At 45.0% G+C, this 19,429-nt stretch overlaps 1 protein-coding gene and 1 long non-coding RNA gene across 16 annotated transcripts in view; one reads left to right on the top strand and one right to left on the bottom strand.

Moving 5' to 3' along the window:
• Nucleotides 1-13,692: 13,692 nt before the first annotated feature.
• LOC122172525 (uncharacterized) lies at nucleotides 13,693-18,450 on the top strand. Its single transcript, XR_006172902.2, has 3 exons — nucleotides 13,693-13,832; nucleotides 16,304-16,559; nucleotides 17,398-18,450. It is a non-coding gene; the product is annotated as an uncharacterized LOC122172525 (long non-coding RNA).
• The window catches only part of ANKRD26 (ankyrin repeat domain containing 26), a 178,499-nt gene continuing 175,149 nt past the window's right edge, over nucleotides 16,080-19,429 (bottom strand). For all 15 annotated transcript variants that reach the window (XM_024109004.3, XM_008172589.4, XM_065564544.1 and 12 more), the window contains 2 exons: nucleotides 18,285-18,330; nucleotides 16,080-17,513 (listed from right to left, as the gene is read on the bottom strand). In XM_024109004.3, coding sequence (XP_023964772.2) covers nucleotides 17,365-17,513; nucleotides 18,285-18,330 — 195 coding nt within the window. In that variant the 3' untranslated portion in view covers nucleotides 16,080-17,364. The remainder of the gene's footprint in view (nucleotides 17,514-18,284; nucleotides 18,331-19,429) is intronic.

The following is a 19,429-nucleotide window of genomic DNA, read 5'->3' as shown; positions in this document are numbered from 1 at the left end:
TTGAGTGCAGGAATGAAAATCTAATACTAGGATCCTTGTTTACTAACTTATATGTGGAAGTTTCATGATGCATGTTTCCAAGTATTGCAAACTTGCCTTTATCAGGTTAATAGGATTGTTACACTCTTCTGGTAATCACAAATCATCTGAATGTATTTTGTTTATTAAACCATTCCAGCAATCGCACCAATTCACAAATGCCATAACATTCGTAACTTTGATGCACCTCTGTGGTGTTTGTGAATATCAGTTTGCAAAATAAACATAATTTGTTGTCACTTGCATTAACACACATTAGGCTACTATGATAGTGAGATCTATTCATTGTGAACAGGGGACTTAAACAGAGTAGTCAGATGCAAGGAAGACTATTAAGGTCCAGAACAAAAATGATTCTTGTCCTGTACTCTAAACAATCCCTCTTGCATCTGAAACTTTAGGGAAGAGCTGAATAGCAAATACACATTAAAGAGAATGAATTGTTTAACTTATTTTTGTTAAGCATTAGTTCTTTACATATTGTTGGTGCAGGTTAATGTCAGTAGAACAAATTGTTCATTTTTCATCTGTATTTGCATGTACAATTACTAAATCTATGTACTTATCTTTCTAAAGTGCTTTAAGATTATGGAACAAAAGCGCTAAATATTGTAAATTGGGCAGATGTAACTATGCACTAAACCGAGGGAGGCTAGGCTGCCTGTGCTGGAAAAGGCTGCAGTAGCAGTAATTACTGTACAAAGGCAGAGTCCTTACACATTTAAATGTGCAATACACAGAAAGACGACATAGCTACATACATCAGTTAGGTAAAACTGACTTGCCAGAGCTGTATTAAAATTATTTTCTCAGTCCAAAGAGTTATCTATCTACTTACCTGAAAAAAATGATCAGATCTGCACCGAGGGAATAGTACGAGGAGGGAGATTTTAAATGCACCACTGCCTTTGGTTGAGCTGCATCCAGTTAGGTCTCAACTAGATTTTAGATATGCTGGGGTGCTTGCAGCCAAGTACGTTACATTTAAGATGAACCCTTGTCTCACACATTTGTTGAAGACAAACGTGGAGGCATTAGTTCTATACCTAGATTATCACCCTTTGAGAAGGGTGCCATCTATCCTTGCCAGGTGGAGGTGAGACTATGCTCAAAAAAGCAGAGTTTCCTCCTAGTTGTGGCCTAGTCCTTTACCTATCCTTTAAGTAAGATAATTGAAAAAGTAATGGTAAAGACTGTCTCTTGTGGGGATTGGGATTGGCCTTTTCCCTGAGAAGTTGGCATTTTTGTTATTGTATAAGTGATTGTTTTATATAAATGATTTGGGCACCAGTGTATACGTATAAATAATATGGGCTATCTTGAAGAGAAAAAGGAGTGGGAAGAGGAATTTCTTAATAAAGGCCCCGATTTTTAAAAACTATTTACTAGAATTACAAGTTTTGGCTGAAAGAATGACAAGTACTTGTGGCACCTTAGAGAGTAGGTGCCACAAGTACTAGTTCTTTTTGCTGATACAGACTAACACGGCTACCACTCTGAAGTTTTGGCTGGAAAGCCAGTGATAGCCCTTAATGCCTTCCTCCCTCTTTTGCCGTCCGCTCCCAACCCATCCTTCCTACAAAGTTAACCTCGGAGGTGCGTTTTAGTAGCGTAAATATAATAATTTGTAATGTGCCCCATTTTCTCTGTGCTGTTGCATAGACAGATTCTGGGGCTAACTCCAGGATATGGAGTCACACCGTGTGGGTCATGATTCAGGGGTAGCTGCGCCTCTGACCCTGCTTCCAGTCTCACTGGGTGCACCCTCCTCCCTGCTGGTGGTAGGCCTCTTGCCTGCACCTGTTCTGGGGTGGAATCCCACAATTCTTCCACTCTGACTGCATCTCAGCTAGAGTCCCCTGGATACCAGTGGTGATTGCTCAACAGGCCTGACTGGGTTCTGCAATCTGCAAGTCTTCCCTTTGTGACCCATGACCAGTAGTTAATACAGTGACCCCAAATAGCCTTGTCATAGATTCTAAGGGCAGAAGGAACCATTGTGGTCATCTAGTCGGACCTCCAGTATAACACAGGCCATAGAACTTCCCCGAAATAATTCCTAGAACAGATCTTTGAAAAACATCCAATCTTGATTTAAAAATTGTCAGTGATGGAGAATCCACCACAACCCTTGGTAAATTGTTCTAATGATTGATTACGCTCACTGTTAAAAATGTATATCTTATTTCCAGTCTGCATTTTTCTAGCTTCAATTTCCAGCCATTACATTATGTTATACCTTTCTTTGCTAGATTGAAGAGCCCATATTAAATGTTTGTTCCCAATATAGATACTTAAAGACTAATCAAGTCACCCCTTAGCCTTCTCTTTGTTAAGATAAATAGATTGAGCTCCTTGAGTCTCTCACTATAATGCATGTTTTCTAATTCTTTAATCATTCTTTGGGCTCTTCTCTGAATGCTTTCCAATTGATCAATATCCTCTGTGAATGGGCACTAGAACTGGACACAGTATTTTGGCAGCAGTCACACCAGTGCCAATTACAGAGGTAAAATAACCTCTCTATTCCTACTCAAAGTTTCCCTGTTTATGCATCCCAGGATCATATTAGCTCTTTTGGCCACAGCATCACACTGGAAGCTCCCTTTTCAGAAGCACTGCTTCCCAGGATAGAGTCTTCCACCCTGCAAGTGTGTCCTACATTCTTTGTTCCTAGATGCATAGATTTATGTCTAGCCATATTAAAACACATATTGTTTGCTTGTACCTAGTTTTTCAAGTGATCCAGATCGCTCTGAATCAGGAACTTGTCCTCTTCATCATTTACCACTCCTCCATTTTTTGTGTCATCTGCAAACTTTATCAATGATTTTATTTTTTTCTTCCAGGTCACTGATAAAAAGGTTAAATAGTGTGGGGGTCAAGACCCAATCTCTGCAGGACCCTACTGGAAACAGACCCTCTTGATGATGATGATTCCCCGTTTACAGTTACATTTTGAGACCTTTCATTTAGCTAGTTTTTAATCCATGTAATGTGCGCCATGTTAATTTTATAGTGTTCTAGTTTTTTAATCAAAATGTCATAGGGCACCAAATCAAACACCTTACCAAAGTCTAAGTATAATACATCAACATTATTACGCTTAGCAACCAAACTTGTAATCTCATCAAAAAAAGATATCAAGTTAGTCTTCCAGGATCCATTTTCCATAAACCCATGTTGATTTGCATTAGTTACATTACCCTCCTTTAGTTCATTATTAATTGAGTCCCATATCAGCAACTCTGTTATCTTTCCTGGGATCAAAGTCAGGCTGACAGCCCTATAATTACCCCAGTCATCCTGTTAATCCTTTTTAAAAACTGGCACAACATTAGCTTTCTTCCAGTCTTCTGGAACTTCCCCAGTGCTCCAAGACTTATTGAAAATCCACAGTAACAGTGCAGAGAGCTCCTCAGCCAGCTCCTTTAAAACTCTGGGATGCAAGTTCTCTGGACCTGCTGATTTTAAAATGTCTGACTTTAGAAGCTTCTGTTTAACATCCTCCAGATATAATGGAATGGCAAAAGTGTTATCACCATATGGTGAGACAGCATCATCTCTTTTTGCCCCAAGTATAGAACAGAAATACTTATTGAACACATCTCCTTTTCTGCAGAGTATTATTTAATCATAATAGTAGGACCAGAGCATAGCAAGAGAAAAAGTTTTAATGTAACACACTATCTAAGTGTATATCGGTCTTACCCAAAGCTTAGGTTGGTCTACCTTCACTTGAGCACCCCCCACCTCTGGGGACTGGGGTTTAATTTGCTTCTCCACAGACCCTCTCTCTCCTCTGTGCTTCAAGAGCTCTCTATTTCTCAATCCCAAAATTCTTTGTTCCAATTTCCTGCCTGAAAGTATCACCTCTCTTGGGTACAAGCTGAGACCCTTCCGCTCCCAGCTCCCCAGCCATACAATTGATCTCAGCATGGTCAGAGAGATATTTCAAGGGGGATGACACCTGCTTTGTCCTTTTAAGTGTTGGTAAATGGGGCAATCTGAAGTTATTGTCTTCCCTTTCCTGTGAATATGTAAGTAACTCCTGCATGAATTAACCCTTGAATTTGACAATCATATAGCAAACAACACAATCACAAATAGATGGAAATATCATTCATAAAATATTACAGGCATCTCCCCATCCTTCACAATCTGAACTCCATCCAAAGACCTGAAAAAAGTCCATGTGGTATCATTTGTACTCCTTGTCTCCTGGAGGATTCTCTGCACCTTGAGGTCTTTAAATCACGATTTGAGGACTTCAATAACTCAGACATAGGTTAGGGGTTTGTTACAGGAGTGGGTGGGTGAGATTTTGTGGCCTGTGTTGTGCAGGAAGTCAGACTAGATGATCATAATGGTCCCTTCTGACCTTAAAGTCTATGAGTCTAAGTTTCCAATTAAGTGCCTTTGTGTCAGTGCTAAGCTTTCCTCAGATCTTGGTTCTCCATCAGACCTAAAGTTTAGGAATGCCTGTGTTTGTTTGGAGTCGTGGTGGGCATAGGGGAAATGTTAACCTATGTTAGGGAAAGGTAAAGTACTGTGATGTTATAAGGTCATCCTGGCATCCATACAAGGGCAGAGTTACGGTTGTGTTGTGTGAGAAGTATTCCCTTAACTCTGCATTTCCTCATGCTCTAACCTTTGCTTTCATAGTGTCTAATGCTCTTTTAAGAGAGAGGTGCTGAGTCTGTAACTGAGCAGGTTCTGCTTCCAAAGGTTTGGCTTTGCCTTATGCATGTCAAAAGCTCTTGTTCCAGAAGGGTCAGAGGAGCAGAATACAATATTGTGCAGCAGCAACCTTTACACTGTTCCTTGTACGTCAATATATAATTATGGACAAAATATACACATGTGGAAGAGGCGGTTAATGTACCCATATTCATTGATGATATATCTGCCTAGATAACATATTGACAAGTAAGAACCTACTCTGATGCTCTGTGCCTGTTCCAGAGAGCTGTGTCTAGAATTATAGAATATGTGCCTCTATGCACACATACAGTGATGGCTGGAAAGTGTGCAGAGCACACCAGCAAAGTGGACACACTGAACTGTTTCAGCAGTAATAGACACACTTTTGTTGTGCTGCTTAACCTTGGAGTAGAACAATTTTTTTAGTCCCTCTGGGGCTATAGAATGCTACTTCTTAAAGGGAGTGATCCCAAAACATCCACTCTTGATTTTTCACTCATGCACAGGAAAAATATGAACGTCTGGAGGCAATGGATTGAATAGTTTTGTTATCCCTATGGCAACAGTAAACAGCAGTTCCTAATGCTATGGCTGGTGCTAATGCTGACTCTCAATACCTCTCTGTTTCAGCAGCCAGTGTCTGGAAACTTCAGCTCCCTCTAAAAAAGCAATGGCATTGTGTTTTTAAGCAAATATAACTTTTTACAACAGGCAATATATATATATATATATGTATGTAGTGTGACAAATAGAGAGGCTAAAGAGAAGGGGGGATGGTCAGCTGGGAATTGATCCTAGGTGTAAATATAGGCCAGATTTCTATTCTTTGTGCAAAGCAGTGTAGAAGCAGTCATAGTTGTAAAGCCCTGTAATGAATTACAAGTGGCTGCCTGCAAATCTCAAGAGTCAGGATTGAGTTGTCTGACTACTATCTCTACAGCAGCCCTACTTGAATGAGCTTTAACTGGTCCCTCAAGCAACAGTTCTGCCAATGAATAACAAAGAAACAGCATGCTCCTTCTTTGGACAAAATTCAGTACATCTTGAATAAAGCAAAAAGCTGGATGGGCTTTTTTAAAATGTTTGTTCCTGGTAAAAACTAATGGACGTGATCAGATACAGTTTGTGAAAGGAAATTTTCCTGGTATTTTATTTGTATAGTTATACCCATGAAAGTACAACTTATTTTGAAAAAGGAATTTGCCATGCTGCAGTTTAAAAATCTAGAAGTTCATCCTAAAAGAATCCTTAGCAAGCTGCCTTTGTGATGCATCTTAGCAAGGAAATTAAGAGGTGTTTCTGACACTAACTATATAACAGCCAGTGTATAGATAAATCAGTAAAAAATTATACAACTCATTAGCACAAAATCGTAACAGCTTCTATGCCAAGTCACACAAGGGACTTTCACAATACAGTGAAGAGTTACCTAACATCAGAACAAAGGTTACAAAGTGGCAGATAAGTATATGGGCCCACACCATCCTCTCCTATGGTAAAACCGGAAGGAAATGGCTTATTGGGATGAAATCTCTGTGAGCAGCCATTTACAGAGATCCCATGAGGGAGGTGGGGTTGCTCCCCTACCAGAATAGGCCATGGGACCTGGCCCAAACCTGAGAGTACCCAAGGTTCTATTGGAGGCCATCTGTGGAGAAGCTCTGTGCTTCCACACCAGCTCTGGCCCCTGCCAGCTGATACCACACCTGCTGTTAGAGCTACATTACCAGGGATGCCTGCAGCCTGAGGTTGTCCCCGGATCACTGAGTGGGAGGTTCCATAACCTGAATTATTTTCTCTGGGGAAAACTCTGCAGGGCCAAAGGAGGCATAAGATACATGCCCCTTACCACACCTTTCCCATGCCCATTCACTCTCCAAGTCTTCCTGAGGGCTGATGCTAGGCCCCAGGAAAGGCCTCCCTGGGGGAGGGTGGAACAGTGTGGTATGGGGTAAATCCATACATGGAGGGTCTCCTCTGGGCATGGATTTCAAAAGGGCAGGCTAGGCAAAGAATGAGTAATTTCTTACCTGATAATTTTCTTTTAGCAGTTTCTCTTCTTATTCATCTCTAATGGGTTAAACCCCCCACCCTCACCCCTCCAGAATTCCGAGGCTGTCCAGTGTTGTTTCTGGAGGCTCCAGGACTAAGCCCCACCCTTCTGTACACGCCACTGGAGGAGTTCTTCAACAGCTGTAGAAATACAACAGCAACTGATTATTAGCATTAAGACAACCTGATACAATGTGTTAAATTAACCTTAAGACAATTATAAATATCTAACTCTCCCTTTAGTCATTTACCAAACTACCAGGGTGGGCTGAATGAGGAGAGAAGCTGCTAATGGAAAGAAAATTATCAGGTAAGAAATTTGGCATTCTCTTGCACAGCATCTCTCCTCATTCATCATTAGTGGGAAGCATCAAGCAGTGACTCGAAGAAGGGGGGGGAGGGAATGTTTTAATTATTATTATAGTTGAATAATAGGCAAGTATGGAAGTTTCCCTCCATAAAGAGCCAGAGCTCTGTAATCTAAGGAATTATGTGGGAACCAACCCAGTAGCAGCTTCCTGTGGAGGAATGGAAACTCACTTTTGCAAATCTTCCTCAGATGAGGCTCATACACTTTCCCTCCAGTGCCTCTAAAGACTTCTGTGATGCTTGGCATGCCACCTGGTGCAGGGTTTTTGTGTTTTGCCTGGAGCAATTTTGATGCCTTATATGACCTTGACATTTTGGATAGCATTAGATGAACAGGACACAACTGGTGCATGTACTCCATGTGCTTAAGATATATTTTAGAGCACTAGGAATACCCATTTATGCCACAACCTTCCCAGGTTTAGAACAAAACAACAGGAGAAATGTTTCCCAGGAACTGTGGAAAGAGAAACTTATCTTGATCAGAAAGGTTTCTGGAGCTATAAGAGTAACCTTTTCCTCATGACAACAGCAGTGTGGCTCTTGTACAGATAGAGGAACTTTTTAATTCCAAAAGTTGCAGTTCAGAGGTAATGGCAACTAGAAAGGCCAGATACAAGCTTGTGTTATCTTGTTATTCTGATTAATCTTGGCACCTGATACTCAAATGGAGAATCGAATGTGCCTACCTATGGAACATCGCTAGGGCCCGTTCTTTGAGTGCTTGTTCATGTTAATTCCAATCAGATGTGTGTGCGCGCATGTGCACAGTAGCTGGAAGATTTTTCCCCTAGCTGCATCCGTGGGGTCGACCTGGGCACCCCCTGGAGTCACACCTTCATGGTGCCCAATAAAGGGCCCTGCCGACCTGCCACCCCTTCTTACTGCCAGTGACGGTAGCTGGAACTTCCCTTTGCTCTTGCTTCAGCAAGTGGCTTAGCAGTACTTTTGGTTTTTGCTGCAGATAGTTCTAGTTGGTTAGCATAGTTAGTTCACGTATAAGTTTCAGTTATGGGGGGTTCCCTCCCCCCATTGTTCTGCCCCCCCTTATTTGTCACCGGGGCATGCAGCGATCCCTGGGCTTCAAGACTTGCCAGGACTGCGCAAAGCGCATGCCTAAAAGTGACTTCCACACCTCCTGTTTATGGTGTCTGGGGAGGGAAACAGACTGCTGCAAGATCTGTCGGGAATTCCGACTGAGAACTCTTAAAGAGAGGGAGCAGCAGCTTAAAATACTCCTCATGGAGGCATCTCTCCAACCTCAGTCGGATCCAGGTGCCGGGGATCCCACTCCCAGGACGTCTTCTTTGGCACGGCGCACTCCAGTGCCGTCTTCGAGAGATCCGGTGTCAAAGAAAGACACTGCCAAGGAGACTCGGCACCATCATGGAGCCTCTCGGGGGCACTCCAGCCTTGGGCACCGGTCCCAATTGCCAGCGCAGAAGAAGAAGAGGATGGAAAGAGACTGATCCCCCTCAAGGGACCAGCCATCAGTGGCAACTCAGTCGGGTCACGGCTCCGAGGCTCAGAGCGGGGCTACATCGACACCTGCCAAAGTGAGGCAGTCGAGTCTGGGCCCATCACGCTCACCAAACCCCTTGGAGCACCGGCTGCTCCCATCCACTTTGGAGGCTTTTGAGGCAGCGCAGGACCTGCTGAGACTCACACACCGTTCTCGCTCCCAAGGCAGGAGGATGCACCAGAACTGCAGGCTCCATCTCGGCACCCCGTTCAGTCAAAGGGAAAGCCGGAGATGATATCATGCTGATCTCCGTCACCTCAGCACTCCCCACCGCCAGCACCTCCATCCATGGAGCACCGTTGGTCCCCAGGCTCCCGATGCTCTACATAAAGAGGTGCAGTGCCGCCCTGGCCCTCCTATTCTGAAACATCAGAGTCGAAGTCAGACTTGTACCGCTCTGACTATAGGAGTAGCAGGAGGTCCAGCCCAAGGCACCATAGGGGGTCCCGCCTGATGCAGTTCAATTATCTCCCTCAGAACAGGATGCAGAGATAAAAGTTTGAGACACCTTTAATGACTGCTTGGAACAGCTAGTCCTGGAACCCACCAGGGGAGAAACAATTCTTGATTGATACAGGATTTGGTCCGAGAAGCAAATGTAGATGAACCACTTAGTAATAATGACCATAATGTAATTAAATTTAACATCCTTGCGGTGGGTCGGGGTTTGGATTCCAAAGAAAGCCACCACAGGAGCATTTACCTTCAAAAAGAGGAACTACATAAAAATGAGGAGGCTAGTTGAAAGGAACAGTCACAAAAGTGAAATGACTGCAGGTTGCATGGAAACTTTTAAAAAACACCATACTAAAAGCTCAAATTAAATGTATATCCCAAATTAAAAACATTGTAAGAGGACCAAACAATGCCACCATGGCTTAACAGCGTAAAAGAGGTAGTTAGAGGCAAAAAGGCATCCTTTAAAAATTGGAAGTCAAATCCTACTGCGGAAAATAGAAAAGCGCATAAACTCTGGCAGGTCAAGTGTAAGAGTATAATTAGGCAGGCCAAAAGAGAATTTGAACAGCAACAAGCAAAAGATGCAAAAACTAACAGCAAAAAAACCCAAAAAAACCCACAACCAACCAAAAAACTTTTAAGTACATCAGAAGTAGGAAGCCTGATTTTTTTTTTATCAGTAGGGCCACTGGATGATCGAGGTGCTAAAGAAGCACTCACAGAAGACAAGGCCATTGTAGAGAAGCTAAATGAATTCTTTGCATCCGTCTTCACATCCTCTGCAGTGACCCTCTGCCGAGAGGGAGTTTCCCATACCTGTGCCAATCTTTTTAGATGACAAATTTGAGGAACTGTCCCAGATTGAGGTGTCATTAGAGGAGATTTTGGAAAAAATTGATAACAGTAATAAATCACCAGGACCAGATAGTATTCATCCAAGAGTTTGGAAGGAACTCAGATAAGAAATTGCAGAACTACTATCTGAGGTATGTAACTTATTGCTGAAATCAGCCTCTGTACCAGATGACTGGAGGATAGCTAATGTGATGCTGATTTAAAAAAAAACAGATTCCAAAGGGGAGCCTGGCAATTACAGCCCGGTAAGCCTAACTTTAGTGCCAGGCAAATTGGTTGAATTATCAGAATACATAGCTAAAGACAATTTATTAGGGAAGACTCAACATGGTTTTTGTAAAGGGAACTCATGTTTCATCAGTCTGTTAGAATTATTTGAGGGGATCAACAAACATGTGGATATAGTGTACTTGGACTTTCAGGTCCACTCATGGATCAGTAACTGGTTAAAAGATAGGAAATAAAGTGTAGGAATAAACAGTCAGTTTTTCACACTTGAGAGAGGTAGCTAGCAGGGTCCTTCAAGGATCTATACTGGGACAAGTGCTATACAAAGATTGAAACTAAAAACTTCAGTGGTGTGGTGTTCACCCGGGCAATGTTGTTGGCTCATTTCCTCAAACTACCCAGGCAAGCATTATTTGGCTGCACAGACAACCGCTCATGTTTTTTTTCTTTATTGGGGCATGTGCACAGTAATCCTTTCAGCAGGGGCGGCTCCAGGCACCAGCGCAGCAAGTGCATGCCTGGGGCGGCAAGCCGTGGGGGGGCGGCGTGCCGGTCGCCATGAGAGCGGCAGTCAGGCAGCCTTCGGCGGCATGGCTGTGGGCGTTCCGCCGGTCCCACGGCTTTGGCGGAAATTCGGCAGTGGGTACGAAGGCGCGGGACCGGCAGATCACCCACAGAAACGCCACTGAGGCCGCCTGACTGCCGTGCTTGGGGCGGCAAAAAACATAGAGCCGCCCCTGCCTTTCAGACTACACATGCAAAGAAACGAACACACATTCTTAAATACCATTCTCAATTTGGGTCCCCCAAAGATTTAGTGGGTATCATGCCCTACCGGGGATAAAACTTGTCAGAGTGAGACCATTTTGACCCACATCAAAGCAATAGTTTGCTCTCTAGATCTGGGCAAAAATAAAACAAAACACCAAAAACTCTTTGAAAAAGTGGTTATTTTTGGGGCTTATATTTTTGCACCCCTCTTGCACAAATAACCCCAATTTTGGTCTCTACTATAGGTTGATGTAGCCTCCCAATTCAATGGTGCACTGTCCCCTCCCACCCACCAAAATGCCACAGGTTTGGGCAGGAGCGCCATTTCAGATTTTGGTGCAGGGAGCCCAGCAGGGGCCCAGGGAGGTCACATGGTAACTGGAAGCTTGTGGAGCTTTTGAAATGGCAGAGAACTTTATTATGCCAGACAGGGTCGCTCAGAGGATTCAGGGGGCTTGGGGCAAAGCAATTTCAGGGGCCCCTTCCATTAAAGAAAAGTTGCAATGCTATAGAATACTATATTCTCGTACGGGCCCCTGCGGGGCCTGGGGCAAATTGCCCCATTTTCCTCTTCCTCTGGGCGGCCTTGTTGCCAGAAATAATTTGGACAATCTTAGGGTTACCATACGTCCTCTTTTTCCCGGACATGTCCGGCTTTTCGGCAGTCAAACTCCCGTCCGGGGGGAATTGCCAAAAAGCCGAACATGTCTGGGAAAATGGCGGCTCTGTTTAAGAGCCAGGCTGCCTGAACGCTACCGGCTTAGGGCAGCCCCCGTGCCTGGAGACCCTGCGCCGCCGTAGTCCGGGAGGGGAAGTGCCCGGCTGGGGGCGCAGGGTCTGGAGGCACGGGGCTGCCCGAAGCCGGTAGCGCTTGGGCAGCCCGGCTCTTAAATAGAGCCGCGGGGGCTGGAGCCTCCAGCCGCCGGGGCTGTGTGTAACTGACACAGTGTCAGTTACACAGAGCCCCAGCCGCTGGAGGCTCTGTTTAAGAGCCGGGCTGCCCGAGAGCTACCAGCTTCGGGCAGCCCCGTGCCTGGAGACCCTGCGCCGCCGGAGCCCGGGACGGGAAGTGCCCGGCTGGGGGCGCAGGATCTGGAGGCACGGGGGCTGCCCGAAGCCGGTAGCGCTTGGGCAGCCCGTCTCTTAAACAGAGCAGGGGCGGCTGGAGCCTCCAGCCCCCTGGGCTGTGTGTAACTGACACAGTGTCAGTTACACAGAGCCGCAGCCGCTGGAGGCTCTGTTTAAGAACCGGGCTGCCCGAGAGCTACCGGCTTCGGGCAGCCCCCTTGCCTCCGGACCCTGCGCCCCCAGCCGGGCACTTCCCCTCCCGGGCTCCGGCGGCGCAGGGTCCGGAGGCACGGGGGCTGCCCAAAGCCGGTAGCGCTGGGGCAGCCCGGCTCTTAGAGCCTAAGAGGAGCAGAGCCTCCAGCTGCGGGGGCTCTGCTCCTCTTCGGCTCTGTGTAACTTATACAGTGTAAGTTACGCAGAGCCGCCGGAGCCCCGGAGGGGAAGTGCCCGGCTGGGGGCACAGGGTCCAGAGGCATAGGGGCTGCCCAAAGCCCGAGCGCTACCGTCTTCACGGTTTGCTGGGCAGCCTCCAGACCCTGCGCCCCCGGCTGGGCGCTTCCCCTCCCGGGCTCCAGCTGCGCTGGGGAAGCGCCGGCTGGGGGCGCAGGGTCTGGGGGCTGCCCGGCAAACCGTGAAGCTGGTAGCACTGGGGCAGCCCTTTCCCCCTGGCTGGGAGTGGGAGGGAGGAGGGGGCAGAGTTAGGGTGGGGGAAGGGGCGGAGTTGGGGTGGGGAAATGGGCGGGGCCATGGCCCGTGGAGGGTCCTCTTTTTTTATTTATGAGATATGGTAACCCTAGACAATCTTCTCCTCCAATTCTGTACTCGGGTTGCACAGATCTAAGCTATACTGGGAACCAAGGAGGAGAGGGGAGAAGTTAGCTATGTAACCCTTCTGCCATGTGATGTAGGCAGCAACAACGGCTGGGTTCAATATCTAGGGGGGGTCCTCTTAACAATACAAAATAGAACTGGCTTGAGCCGGTAATCTGGGAAAACTGAACACTACCCCTGGCCGCCGCTAAGAGGCAATACGTCACCATGCGCAAGTCCTGTGTATAACAAAAGGAAACTTTTATTACAGGAAGAAAACAGAGCATTAATTTAAAAAAATACTGCAACAACGACGTGACAGGACTTGCATATTTGAACGTGACCCGCTCAGTCACAGGTTCAGGGGCCCTCCCAGTCACTGCAGCTCTCTGTGGGGCTAGCCAGGGAAAAGGCCTCAAGCCCGCAGCAGCCCGATCGCTCCAAGGGGTTAATCCTGAACTGTCGCTCACCCTATTTTCCTTCCTGATTGGTTAAGTCTGTTCCCATTTTACCGGGCCTTAGCCACTTAGTGAGACGTTGCTGGGCAGGATAGTATGAGGGCGGGCGCTGCCTGCCTGATGTTCCCATTGGCCGTGCGTCACGCCATGTTGCTGGGTAACCTGTCACTTTTTCTATGGTGCTGTGTTTGGCTGCGGAGGTTGAGCTTGGAGCTTTATGATTGGCTAGACAAATGTGATTTGTTTTTCGATTGGCTGTCGTGCTGCCAGCCTGGATTTTTGATTGGCTGGAGAGAGCTGTTGCTAGGCGGAGTAACCCGTGCTGGGACTTTGCCCAGGCAAGGCGAGAGCGCAAGAGAATCGGGGTCAGGTGGGGGGCGGTGGTGGCGGGGGCTGCTTTTGTGTCCTTCCTCGGCCCCCCGTGATGGCGGTGGGCGCAGCTACACCCGTGGGTCCCAGTCAGAGCCACCACTGAGCCTGGCCCTGCACCCTCAGAGGTACCAGCCTGAGCGTGTGGCTAGGCTGACCAGACAGCAAGTGTGAAAAATCAGGACGGGGTCGGGGGTAATAGGAGCCTATGTAAGAAAAAGCCCCAAATATCGGGACTGTCCCTAAAAAAATCAGGACATCTGGTCACCCTACGGGTGGCTTTCAGCGGGCTTAGAGGGGTCGAACTTTAAACAGAAAGTGTGAGGCAACCTTGGCTCCAGTGGGCTGCGGTATCACTCGAGTCCCACCGAACCCCAAAGAGCTCACAGCGTAAGGGGCGGGGTGGGTGGGTGCAGTGGGTGAGCTGAGGGCACATTGGGATTGGGGATGCGCTGGCGGAGCTGGGTGTGCAGGATGTGTGTGTGCCCAGCAGAGCTAGAGGATGTGGAGTATGTTGGGGTGCACTGGCAAAGCTGGCATGTGCCAAGCGTCCCTCACTTGAAACCCCCATCAACTCTATCACCCATCCCCATTTATCTCTCTTCCTGTAACTCCCTGCCTGTTGCTACAACCCCAAGCCCCTATTTCCCCAGTCCTCTACCTCATAATACCCCACTCCCCAGAAAGCAGTCACATCTAATTTCCCCCCCAAAGACTTGGATTACATCCTGCCTAAATAAAATTGCCACCCATGACCCACAAATAGAGTGACCAGGTGTCCGGTTTTCGACCGGAACACCTGGTCGAAAAGGGATCCTGCCAGCTCTGGTCAGCCCCTTTGACTGGGTTGTTAAAAGGCCGGTTGGTGGTGCTGCAGCGCTAAGACAGGCTAGTCCCTACCTGTTCTGGCTGGCACCGCACTGCGCCCCGGAGGCAGCCAGCAGATCCGGCTCCTAGGCACGTGCTCTGTGCACTCTCCCCACCCCGAGCACCGGTTCCATACTCCCGGCCAATGAGAGCTGGGGAGGGGGCAGTGCTTGTGGGCAAAAGCGGTGTGTGGAGCCTTGTGCCCCCTCCCCCACACCCCTTTCCATATCACAGGGAATTAATTGGATTACAGTGCATGCTCTTTGCAATATTCTGTGGACCTAGGCAGCAGGAGGTTGGGGAGTGAGAACTGCAATATAGCCAGAGAGAGGGAGGGACAGAAGCAGAGACTAGCTAGTGCAGCAGCTGAGGTCTGAGGATCTGGTGAGATAAATGCTTAAGCAGACTACAGTACAAGCTTCTCTCTTTGGTAGCACATATTGGGAGAAGGAGGTTGTGAGCTGTGTTGCCATGGGAGCTGAAGCCCAACCACCAAGAGAGCATACCAGAACCAATGGTCTAGTCTAAACTAATCATGGTTGAAAAGTATAATGAAGTTTTATGCCAATGATTATTTTCTGCTAGAAGATCATAACAATTGATGCTGATACACAATAAATTAACGTTACAGTGGAATTTAGGAGTTGCTGCTGTGGAATTTTGTCCCATTGTGTCCTGGAATACAAATGGTTCTGGTTAGCTGAAGGGTTTGCTGGCTGATTGCTAACAGATTACCAATTTAGAATACTCAATTTCATATTAGCGGCATTTAGGGAAGACTCCAGAGCCAAAAATGATTTTGATTTTTGAGTTGTAGTTTGAGTTCGTAGTGCTTTCCCCTAAAGTGGTGGTGGTGGTGGTGGGGGGGGGGGGGAGGAAATGCAATTTCAATGGGAGCTGCTGGGAGTGCTGAACACTTTGGAAAAAATTAGGTCACTTTTTAGGAGTCTAACTTTAGGGGCACCCATTTTTGAATCTTGCCTGGGGTATCTAGAGGTGGCAGATAATGAGCTGGATCCTCAGCTGCTGTAAATCAGCATAGTTCGATTAAAATCAATAGGACGATGCTGAACGACACGAGCAAAGGATCTGCTGCAATACCTCCCCTAAACTGTATATGTATGAGGTTTTAAAAAGCAATTTGCTCAGGGTGAGTGGAAGTTTTGTATGGGATACTGAACTCAAAAGGGGCCATTCTCCCTGGCCCACTGAGCTACTGCTCTTTCAATCAGAAGGAAGGAGAAGACCAGAGAGAAAGGAGTATGTGGATAAGCATGCACATTGGTGTGTAGGAAAAAGAGACAGGGGACTGATATTTTGTGGGGAGAAAGGAGAGACAAAAGTATTAGAAATGAGAACAGTTGTGAGGGTGGAGCAGAAGACAGGAAAGGGAGTAAAGGGATAGTAGGAGAAGGAAGGAAAGAAAGAACAGACACTGGAAACAACACAGAAAATGATACATAAGTATAGTCAGGAAGAGACGCAATGTAAAACAAAAGTGAGACATGTTACATTTAACAATTTATTGAACAGTTGAAATGTAATATTTTACAAGTAAAGACAATACACCAACTGTTCAAAACTGTTTTATTCCTTTAAAACTGTTAAGAGACATGGTGGCACAGGTTTTTTCCACCCTGGCTAGTTAGTTTAGTTCTTGGAGTAGTAGGTACAGGATATATTTTTCATGTACTGCTCATCTCAATATAATCATTGTTCATGTTTTCTCTAGTGGGGATTTCTTCCTCTGTTTCATCATCTTGAACCACAACATTACTGACTTTTAAAGATATTTAATGGCAGAAATATGGGTCTTCAGTAACAATGGATGAATCGCTGGAATAAGTAAAACTGTCTTGATCATTGAAACAGACTCGCTTTAAGTCCAGTTTACTAGATTTATGATCAAGGGGTCTTCTGCTTTTAGTAATAATGCAAAACTTAGCTTTTCCATGCACCAACTTTGAAAAATATCAAGAAAATTGGAGGTAGGCGCACAATATATATATACTTTTTTATATATATTTTACTCTATTTCATCTACAGAAGAGCTGTACTTACAACATATTGATCTACTAACAACTCAGAATGCCCCAAGTTGCTGTATTATTTAATAAAAAATTCAGTGCATTGTATTGATAAGTTTCCCCTACCATATAAAACACACACTACAAATCTCTTGGCACTATTAGAGATATGTAGTATTTTTTAAACTCAAACACAATGGAATAAAAGCAAAAACAAATTAGGCAAGTGCCTAATTCTGCAAACCTAATATAGGTAAATCTTACAGTGAATTAACAGTTTTCCCTGTGTCAGGACTACAGAACTGGGCACAAAACAGATGCGTCAGATCTGAACATGCTAATGGCTACTTAAGACAACATTTAAAAACATAAAATACACGTAAAAGAGAAAACACACAAAACAAAATTCAGGAAACGCTTTGGTTAAAATACATCAGAGAAAATGAATGGGATGAGACTCAGAATAGCTGTTGTAACAACTAACATTCAGGCAGTTCTGTCAAACTCAAGAACACCGCTCTGTATTTCCTTTGCTAGTTACAAATGAAAACAAGGTATGGCTTATATATTTAATTTAAAAGGAGACTATATAACTATGTGGTGTTTTTCCAGAGACAAGTGCAATGTGCCTGATATTTATAAAATACCTTTATAGTTTATATTTAAATTGTATTTAAGATTTTTCACATCCTAACCCATTTAATGGGAAACCATTAAAATGTTATGTAAACAAAATCATTTCCACAAATTTGCTTTAATGTTTTGTTCAAATCATATAATTTTTCTTTAAAACATCTAGATACTGCTGTGTTGCCCTGGAAACCGGATCCTGATCCACATTTAGATTTTTTGAAGATCCATCAGTAGATCCTACAGGAGAGACTCTTACAGATCCAGTTTCAAGTTCAGCTGTGGCTAGAAAGAAGAAGAAAAACAAATGACCATATATGTTCTGTGTTATGTTGTGTGATAGTTTTACAATAGGCTTTGTCATAAACCCATTGAATTTTTTCCATTGACAGCGGTGGGCATTGTATCAGGTCCAGAGACAGCAGATACACATTTTTAAATCAATACAAAGGAAACATGATGAAAATGACATAAAAGGGACATTCACAAAGGAAGAAACCATATTTTTTAATTATAAAAGCAATACATTAGCCTTTTTGCTAATCAGTAAATAACTGTTAGTATTTCAAGGGCTATTGAAAATAATAGGTCAAATCCACAGATGCTGTAAGCACACTAAATTCCAATGAAGACAACGGCATGACAATTGCTTATTCTAGTGATAAATTTGGAAGAATATCAATTATATACAATAATACTGATTAAAATAAGTGTGAGAGGAGAAGTGATTTTTGAAGTTTGTGAAAAATCTGAAAAGAGGATTTATTGTATTTTTGTTAATCCTATGTGTGTGTTATTTGGGAATTTCTGCAAAACTGACTTCAGATTAAGACTTTTTTGGGGGGGGAATTACATAATAATCTGTACAGCACTTTGGTAAGTGGGCAGTGCTTGCAAAAAGAACTTTACTAAATTTGAAAATTAGTAGAAACAGCAATGGTATACAACATAACAGCTTAATACTATTTTTGAATTATAACAAAATCATAAATTATATTTAGTAACACTCAGTTTTTGAAAAAAAAATGTTAACATGCTAACATGTTAACAAATTACCTTGGTCAAGTTCTTTAGTGATACTTTTTTCTAGTTCCTGCTGCATCTGAAATTAAATATTAACAATATTTACATATAAACAGTTTAGGGTAGTTCGTGTCACAAAAATATTGCTATATATTTAAAAACAACCACAGAGTGTAAATAAAAGTGAAATGAAAATCCTGAACAGAGATTTAGTTTTGTTTTGGAGAAAATCTTGATTAGCTGAGTCTTCATAGTCTGATGGTTGAACAATATCAGCAGCATCGTAAAACAATCATTACCTTCAGAGACATCATAGATGTGTAGGGCTGGAAGGGACCTTAAGAGGTCATCAAGTCCAGCCTCCTGTGCTGAGGCAGGACCAAATAAACCAGACCATCCCAACTGACTAGATGGTTGCTAATTAGCCTCTTCTGTCCCTATGAAGTATATTTACAAACTATAATTAACTACTCTATAGGTCAGAGGAGTGTAGGGCTCATGGCTTTTACACCCCTTCATGCACATGCTGCTTAATAAACCATCCTTACTAATTGTTGGCTTATTAATGTATTTAACTAATGATAAATGATTCATAATTTAGTAGTTAAACACATACAAACAAGCACAATCAATTAGTAATGGAGGGATAAATTCTATCTTCAGATATGTGAATAAAATCACAATTAAATTCAGGGGTAGATATATGTATCTAATTCAGATGTGGGCAAACTACAGCCCGCGGGCCACATCCGGCCCGCAGGACAGTCCTGCCCGGCCCCTGAGCTCCCGGCTTGGGAGCCTAGTCCCTGGCCCCTCCCCCGCAGCCTCACCTCGCTCCATGGGCCGCATCTGGCCCGCTGCTCCCGCTGGGCAGCGTGGGGAGCGCAGCTGGCTCTGGCCGGGTGTCGTGGCTGCAAGCTCCTGCTGCTGGTAAGGGAGTAGGGAGCGGGGGGGGGGGGGGGGGGAGGCGTTTGGATAAGGGGGTGGGATCCCGGGGGGTAGTTAGGGGTGGGGAGTCACAGGAAGGGGTAGTCAGGGGACGAGGAGCAGAGGGCATTTGGATAGGGGGTCGAGTCCCAGGGGGTGGTCGGGGGGCTGGATAGGGGTTAGGGCAGTCAGGGGACAGGGAGCAGGGGGGTTGGATAGGGGGTGAGGGTCCCGGGAGGGGGCGGTCAGGG

The sequence above is a fragment of the Chrysemys picta genome, chromosome 1, assembly GCF_011386835.1.
Source record: "Chrysemys picta bellii isolate R12L10 chromosome 1, ASM1138683v2, whole genome shotgun sequence".
Lineage (NCBI taxonomy): Eukaryota > Metazoa > Chordata > Testudines > Emydidae > Chrysemys > Chrysemys picta.
The sequence above is the reverse complement of the archived record's forward strand: the minus strand, read 5'-3'. Positions and strand labels throughout refer to the sequence as shown.